General features: G+C 42.4%; 1 protein-coding gene across 5 annotated transcripts in view; it reads right to left on the reverse strand.

The window, feature by feature from the left end:
* The window catches only part of SLC26A5 (solute carrier family 26 member 5), a 30,145-nt gene extending 21,702 nt beyond the window's left edge, over positions 1 to 8,443 (reverse strand). For all 5 annotated transcript variants that reach the window (XM_067041696.1, XM_067041697.1, XM_059074515.2 and 2 more), the window contains exons 1-5: positions 8,292 to 8,443; positions 6,394 to 6,533; positions 2,622 to 2,732; positions 1,376 to 1,542; positions 668 to 832 (exon numbers count right to left, since the gene is read on the reverse strand). In XM_067041696.1, the coding sequence (XP_066897797.1) occupies positions 668 to 832; positions 1,376 to 1,542; positions 2,622 to 2,732; positions 6,394 to 6,533; positions 8,292 to 8,443 (735 nt within the window). The remainder of the gene's footprint in view (positions 1 to 667; positions 833 to 1,375; positions 1,543 to 2,621; positions 2,733 to 6,393; positions 6,534 to 8,291) is intronic.
* Positions 8,444 to 8,725: the final 282 nt, after the last annotated feature.

The raw sequence follows: 8,725 nt of genomic DNA on the forward strand, positions 1-8,725 counted from the left end.
ACCTACGTGCTTGCAAATAATTTATATTTTCTCTGAGTTAGGTAGAAGGATCTATGTATATTTTATTAGATTAAACTGGTTAATTGTGATAGTTAAATCCTTTACAGACTTATTTTTTTGCCTGCTTGAGTAAGCAGTTTTTGAGAGAGATCTACTGTTCCATAATGCCTTTATATTATTTGTCTGTTCCCAAAGATAATCTAATTTGGTCTTAAGAAAAAAGTTGTTTCTTTAGCTAACTAGAGTCGAGGTGAAATAACCAAATAAAGACCTAACCAGGGACTTCCCTGGTGGTCTAGTGGTTAAGACTCCACGCTCCCAGTGCAGAGGATCTGGGTTGGATCCCTGGTCAGGGAACTAGATCCTGCATGCTGCAACTAAGACCTAGCACAGCCAAATAAATAAACAAATATTCTAAAAAGACCTAACCAAAAAATTCCTTGTGAGGTAGATAGTATCGTATATTAAAGAAATGAGACTTTAAGGTTTAATTTTCCTTGTAGTGCTCTTCTCAGAAAAGCCTTAGAATAACTAAATCTTCTCCATTTTATTGAAATTCTTGGAAATAAGAAAAGTGAGCCTTGAAGGTAAAAGAGATACAGAAGAGAAGGGGGAAAAATAAAGAAGGGAAAACAAGTACCAGTAAGTCGGGAAGTTGCTTACTTACATACACCACTGAAAAGATCCCACTGTACCGCTTTGTTTTAACTCCAAACAGGTATTTTAACATGGAGGTGAAGACATGCACAGCTGCCGCAGTGGTAAACCCACGGACCAGGGGCTCCGTGAGATATATGGCCACAAATCCAAACCTACAGACACCTAGGCAAAACTTTTTTTTTTTTAATGACAAAGAAACAAATAAATCACATGATAGGTCAGGAAGTTAAAACCAACAGAAAACATTAAAAAGTTCTTTCTGGACCATTTTCTAACACTACAAACTTGCACCTGCAGCAAGTAAGTAGCTAATAAATCAATCACTGGTTATGCAGAAAACAATGGAAGGTTTGGAAGGGCCTGGAGCCCCACAGAGCAATGGGCACCCCCGTACTCTCCCTGTCCCTCTGAAGTGGGGTAGGCTTAGTCATGTCACTTCCTGTTCTTTCCAGGCCCTCTTCCCATTAGTAACCCATCCCGCTTCAAGCTAGTCTTGCTTCTGGAATCTCTAAAGTATCCAACTGAAGCTAGTTCGTTCCTATTCAGTATCAATTTAAGTAAGGCATGCAGCGGGACTGGTGTTCCAGAGCTATGAACCTTGAGCTCTGGAGTTTTGCTGGCTGACCCTGTCCACCATGTAGACCAGCCAAGCGTGCTCAACAGATATTTATTCAATGAGCAAACGAGAGCCCATTTCCACATCTGTGAGTCTTACCTGAATGATTCCTGTAAGTAAGGTCACAGACATGGCGACTTTCACTCTCAAAGCATCCCTTGCCTCTGTACCATTGGTTGCGTTTACTCCTCCTGGAATGACTATATCATCTGGTACTAATCGAACAGCCACGCCGCCTATCATCAGGCTAATAACTGCAAACGGACCTGAAATCAGGAAGCATTAATCAGGAAAATTATGTTCAGTGTGTCTGATGCAGTTGTTTCCAGTACCCCAGGAGACACAGGTGAGGTCAATAAATCCTCCTTGAACTAACACTGCACTGTGACAAAATCTTCCATCCCCCACACTCTTCTAGAACCCCGACATTTCCCCATGAAGAGGTGGTCTAATTCCTCTCTCCTTGAATCTGGGTGGACTTGTGACATGCTAGTCATCAAAAGGATGCAGCAGAAGTGATACTGCGTGACTGCTGAGGCCAGGTAACAAAAGGTGATGCGGCTTCCACCTGAGGGCTGTACTGCTGCTCGCTTGTGCTGCAGCCCTGCATGCAAGAAAGCCCCAGTCAGGACCACGTGGAGAGTGGGTGAGGGCGGGAGGTAAGAAGAGAGGGAGGGGGAGTCCAGCCTTCCTGTAGCTGCTCTGGCTCTAGCTCCCACCTGACTCTTAACTGCTTGAGAGATACTGCCCAGATGAGCCCTTCCCAAATCCTGACCCACAGGAACTGTGAGAGATAATCAAATGATGGTTGTTTTTAGCTGCTAAACTTGGGGGGGTATGTGTTCCCCAGCAATGGACAGCTGAGACCTTGTGTGTGTTGGCTGGTGGCAGCCTCAGGCAGCATCAACACTATTATGAAATCCATATAAATCTGATCCTAAATACACTAAAGAGAAACCAAGTACAATTCAGTGCCTAAAATAAGATGAAAATGCATTATATGCATAGTAATTAGGAACTTGCAGTATCACTAATAAAACAGAGGAAAAAAAAACAGATGCAGGCAAATTGTATTATGAACTCAAGAACTTATTTCACAGATTTCAACAATTGCTCTTTTTACACAAGAAAATTGTCTTTTTCTATTATGCCCAGATTATAAGAAAGCTGTTAGTTCTAGAAATCTTGAGGGGGAGTCTATTCTTTAAAAGCACCTATTGGGTATACAGTAACAAAAGTTGTTACTAAGCAGATGTCCTAATAACAAACATGCTGTTTCTCTGGCACATTGTAAAGCTTGGAAATCCAAAAGGAAAGGTACTAAAATATCAACTATAAGGTTTACCTATGGATATGTGTCTGGAGGTTCCAAAAAAACAATACATGATAACGGGGTAAAATGAAGAGTACAGGCCAAACACCGGAGGCACAGCTGCCAACATTGCAAAGGCTAAACCTGTGGGATTAAAAACCAAACAGAAATGGGGAGCTCATTAGAAAACAGAGGGCTATGCGTGTTTTTCTCTTGGTTCTTTATCTATGATGAACACGTGAAAATCATGTTAATTTAAGCAGATGTGTTTTTAACATGCCCACCCTTCCATCCCACTCTTACATGGAATCCTATAATTTGTGTTCAGAGAGTCCAGGCTGAGACAGTTTTCCTCATCATCTCCTCCTTGCCAGGGGTGGATTTTTTTCTGCTTTATTCTGTCTCAAATTACATAACGGCAGAAAGTCTTACTTGACGGGTGCAGTTGTAATCTGGTGTTGATGCCCAAATGCCAGCTGTTTCTCCAATGGGGTGTTTTCAGGGTTCTCTGGAGACCCATTTTCAATGAGGAACTCCCACTGTACTATTCCCTGGCCGATGTAATTCCGCCCCCGACCCCGACCTAGGCCCCTTACAGGTTCCAGTTCTTACACCTCCTCCAGGTTCTTTCTGCTGGCAGCTGCTCATCCTGTAGGCAGACTTCTTGGGCAGGTACCTTTCAAATGAGCCAAACCTGGTTACCTCCCAGGGCACCCAGTTATCTGAGGCTTTACCCCAGGAAACTGTGCAAGTGCAGGCCATGCCCACAGGAGGGGTCCTCTTCATTCTACTGTCATAGGCAGTTCACATCCTTTCACCTGTAGATTTATTTTTCTTGCAAGAATTAGGCAACAGTGCCCACAAACTCCAGGGGACACACGTCTAGTGCTCCAAGTGATTCTCTTGCAGTCCTCCCTTCCTTCCTTAACTTTAGGTGGAGGGGAAATGCATAGGGCTTTTTTCACCTTTCTCTCGAAAATTCTCATTCCAAATCTAATATCAGATTTGTCCCCTTACATCCTGTTGGAGTGATGCACTAAGGAGAGAGCATGTGTGTCATTCACTCATCGTTTTACATGGATGGCCAAGTATCTGGAATAACTAGAAAGTTCATGTAATGCATTGTCATGTTGTGGATAAGAATATTTTAGCAAAAGAAGAGTTGGGAAAGCATCCTTATTTCATATATAATAATATGGTAACTTTAATATTGCATTAAAAATTTTTTTTATTTCTAGCAAAGAAACGCATGTCCATAGTATAAAAAGCCAAGCGGTACTAGGGAGGCTCGGAGGCAAAGCCAGCACTCTTATGCCTTACTCTAGGCTCCACTCCCCAGAAGCACTCACTTCTAACTCTTTCAGCTGTTTTTCTACCATTTACCTCTGTTTTTCTAAATCAGCAGTTCCTACATGAGAGGATTCTGCCCACCCCCAGGGGACATTTGGCAATGTCTGGAGACATTTTTTATTATCAAGCCTGGGAGTTGGGCTGCTGCTGCATCTAGTGGGTAGAAGCCAGGGATGCTGCTACCCATCCTGCAATGCACAGGATGGCCCCCCCCCACTACCAATGTACATGGTACGGGCTGAGAAACCCGTTCTACATAACCTGTTCACATTGTTACTTCTTGGTTTATCATTGTAGATATAAACTGTCGACCTTCTATAATGCCTATTTCTTCAGATTCCTCTAGGTTATGAATTCATGGTTATGTGACTTTTTTTCCTTTTTAGAAAGTTTTGGGATCTTCTATTTATTCCTGGTATTCTGATATTTCACAATGGTGTGTCTTGTTTTAAGTTAATTTTTCATTAATTCTGATGGGTACCTGATTGTTGCTCTCAGTCTGAAAACTCATGTATTTCAATTCTGAGAATATTCTTTGTCACTATAGCTCTTTTCTCTGGGGACAGGTGACCATCTGCCTTGTGCTATGAGTTCTTGCAGGCTCTTTGGAGCTGAACAGGGCAAGGAAGAGCCTTTGTGAGTTCACAGTTCAATGGGTAGATGTTTACATAACGTCTACAGGTTCAAAAAAATGTGTAGAATGGCACTTCAGTGAAAACCCAACTAGGCTAAATTCTGAGGATTTCTTTGACATATTCATTTACATGCATTCACTGCAGCCGCTTCCTGTGGCTCTGTCAGTCCAACTTGAGCGAATGTCAGTCTAGTTCCTATTTCCCACTCCAGATGCCGAGCCTCTGTCTTTAAATACATCCCTTTCTCTATCCTTGGGGTGTTGGTGCCAAAATTGTTGTGGAGAATGTTCCTAAACCTTATTTAAGGCTTTTGTTTAACAGATTTAATAGATTCGATAACTCAGTCACTTGGAAAATTAAAAACTCAGCTAACTGATCACTGGGGAAAATAATTTTTTTTTTTTTACAAATTGATTGTTCAGTAACTAGTTTTTGGGCAACTAGAGAAGGGAATAGATAGAGGCTGTTCAAGCCACTATCACCTTTTGACCACAGAGTCACTATCGCCTCTAATGGGTCTCCCTACATTCATCCTGGTGACCTCTCACCAGCCAAGTCCATTCCCCACACAACAGCCTCAGTGATCTCTTACCAGAAATACCCAAGTGAAAACAGCACGCTGACAGCTTTCATGGCGCTCAGAACGAAATCCCAAGGGGCCTGTCGAGGCTGTGCACACCCGCCACTGCTCGCCTTGCCAGCTGCCAGCCCCTCACTCCCCACACTCCTAGCACCCCGCCTCTCCCGTAATTCTTCAAACACCCAATTCTCTTCCTGCTAAATGCCTTCACACATGCTATCACTTGTTCCTGAAGTGAGCTTCTTCTCATTCCTTACCTCCCTCCTACTCGTCCTTCAGGTCTCACTTCAATCTCACCTTCTTAAAGGAGTTTTTGTGACTTCCCTACTTACATTAGGTCCCCCAGTATCATCATGTCAGAGTGCCCTGTATCTTCCTTCACAGTGTTTGCCATCATTTGCAATTAAAAATCGATGCGTGGGGCTTCCCTGGTGGCGCAGTGGTTGAAAGTCCGCCTGCCGATGCAGGGGACACGGGTTCGTGCCCCGGTCCGGGAAGATCCCACATGCCGCGGAGCGGCTGGGCCCGTGAGCCGTGGCCGCTGAGCCTGCGCGTCCGGAGCCTGTGCTCCGCAACAGGAGAGGCCACAACAGTGAAAGGCCCGCGTACCGCAAAAAAAAAATCGATGCGTGTTGTTATGTGCTTCATGTTTCTTTCCCTGATTGGATAGTTAGTTCCATGAAGATGGGGACGGCCAGGCAGATACTTGATAAATGTGTGTGAATAGATGAATAATCAATGTGTTTTCTTGAATTCTTATATCACATATAAAATCACACAAAGGCACAAGAATTCAGTATATCATGGTCCCTTGTAATAAGAATATGGACTTATAAGTCAAGAACCTGAACAAGGACAACCGCTGAATGAAACACAACATTGTAAATCAACTATACTTCAGTAAAATTTAAAAAACAACAAAAACAAGGACAACCTTAACAACATGCTGATGGAATGACTGATTAACTTAGCGAGAGAAAGGCAATGCCCGGCCAGCTCCTAAATGTACTGGTCTGTAAAACAGCATTACCACATTCTACAACTAATATCTCTGGGGCTTTTAAAAGGTTATTTAAAAGGGTTATTTCTGGAGAATTCCCTTTAAACAGGTGAAGGTTACTAGAACGATAATGATAACTATGAATTTCCAGTCATGATGAAATTAAACAGAAAAATGGTCAAGCAACTGTTTGAGGAGATGGTAGCAAAGGAAAGAAGGAAAGAAATACATTCTACTGACCTTGAGGAAGCTGCAGCACACCTGTGCTTATGCCTGAGACTAAGTCACCCAACACATACTCCTTGAATTGGTATGCAGGCAACCACTTGGTTATGGGGAGGAACATGTAAATGATATTTCGTATTTTCTTAGGAGTACATCTGGAGGACAAAGAAATAGATAAAATGAGGACCATTTCTGTACAATTCACACCAAGGCATTTTCCCTTCCTCATACCCTGGAGCAGTAAGGAAGAATTCACAACTGGTGCCGAGGATGACTCTTCTACTCTGCAGAGGTCAGAGACAAGAAGACCTGATTATTATTATTTTTTTTTTTAAAAAATAGGAACATCTGAATTGGCTCCACTCTAATGCTCTACAACTGACCATGAAAAAAAAATTAGCTTCAAAATAGTTGAGATCTCCCAGACGCTATTATTTCAACAGGTGAAATCCTTAATGTGCTTCCTGTGTTGGTGTAAAGTGAAGTAGGGGAATTATTTACCGATTCAGTTAACTTTTGAATGTGGAACCAATGACCAGCATCTACCCACTTAGTTTTCCCTTTCCTTATAAAATGAAGGAAATTTACACAGGTATTATGAGCTTTATGAATATGTGTTCAGTGCTTTAGGGTCTCTGATTAGGTAAACTCAAAACATCATTTGTCACGGGCACACTGTAGCTAAGTCTATGTCTGGTTGTCTTGGTTAGGTGAACACCATGCTGAAAAAACCAAGGCTTTGCATTTAATCCCTGGATGGTTTAATTAACTTTGATACACAGACTATATTCTGGACCTCAGCCAGTCCTTTTGCCAGTCTATGCCTATAATCAAAGACATCAGTGAGTAAGAATATGGACAGATGAGTTCCATCACCACTATGACAGCCTCAAGTCCTCCTGGTGATGAGGAAGCAACTTACTCCATTTAAAAGGATAAAGCATTACTGCAGCATGCATGGTATTTTACACAGTGCCTTTAGTGGTTAAGAGTATCTGGTAATTAGATGCAGGAAGATACGGGAAGCAAAATGTGAGGCAACTATGGCAAGAGCAATGAATTTGAGTGAAACAAACCAGATTTCATAGCAGTCTCCTGGTTTAGAAAATTGAGATATTAATAACAGCTGCATTTATACAGTGCTTGCCATGTGCCTTGCACTTTGCATATATTAATAGGTTTTAGACCAGTAACTCGACGATGTAAGCACTAATTACTATTCCCATTTTACAAAGCAGGAAACTCAAGTGCACAGCTGGTGGGCAGTTGGGACTAGGATCAAAACTCAGACAGTCTGCCTCCAGTGCATGTACTTTCAACCTCTCGTGATGTCACACCTAGAGCACAGGGTCACTGTGAAGCTTAAATGAACCAGCACAGAAGCTGTGGCCTCAAGGGTTCAGGAGGCAGCAATCAGATGGTGCGCAAAATCAGGTACACATGTCAGGCACACAGGTATTACACGGTCATATTGCTGGCCTGGGAATGGTAAGTGTCCTAAGACACTGAGTGTCCTTGATAGCTTAGGTTGGGGACTTAAATTCATAGATTCAGGGTGTTGCCACATGGAGTAGAAGTCAAGTGGGAAAAAGAGGGGTTGGAACATTCCTGAGAGACAAATGGAAGAGGTGGATATTATGTAGGTGGGTGGAGAACTGGAAAGTGGGTTGTTTATCTAAACCTTTATACAGACATAAAGCATAGAAGGAATTTAATAAATATGGTGAAATATGTAATGAAGCTTGTGTTCCATCAAATATCTACCACTGAATGAACTGTGTGGACAGCTCTGCAAATCACAAGTGCTCACCATCTGTTTCTTCCTCCACATTGCCAGATTCTCTTTATACATTTGACCTTGCTTCTCTCATAAGTGAATGACAGATGAAAGGAAATAGGTTGAAACAACATACGTGAATGCCCGTTTCAGCTTATCCCCGATGGAATCCGGAATCTTGTCCTTCTTGTGCAGTTTTTCCTGGAGGACTGGATGACTAAAGATAGGTCTTTCCACAAGGTACCGCTGGGCTGCTGCAAGGATTTCAGTTTCTTCAACATGATCCATAGTACTCTGAAATTATTCATCAATAGCAGGAGACAAGCATTTCCTGAGTTTCACTAAGGGAGAAAATAAAAACTCTATGTCAGATGCCAAAATCCTACTGATGACTGTTCCGATGCATCTCTTCTTGGCGGTATTATTGCAAGTTATTCTGAGGACCTCTTCATCTTTGGACACCCAGAGCACCTACCCTAGTGATCTGGACAGAGTAGGCACTAATAAATGAAAGGAAAGCAAAGTCAGTAAAAAACATGTTGTCTCTCCCAGGGCAACGAGGGGGTAGTG

The sequence above is a fragment of the Kogia breviceps genome, chromosome 9, assembly GCF_026419965.1.
Source record: "Kogia breviceps isolate mKogBre1 chromosome 9, mKogBre1 haplotype 1, whole genome shotgun sequence".
Lineage (NCBI taxonomy): Eukaryota > Metazoa > Chordata > Mammalia > Artiodactyla > Physeteridae > Kogia > Kogia breviceps.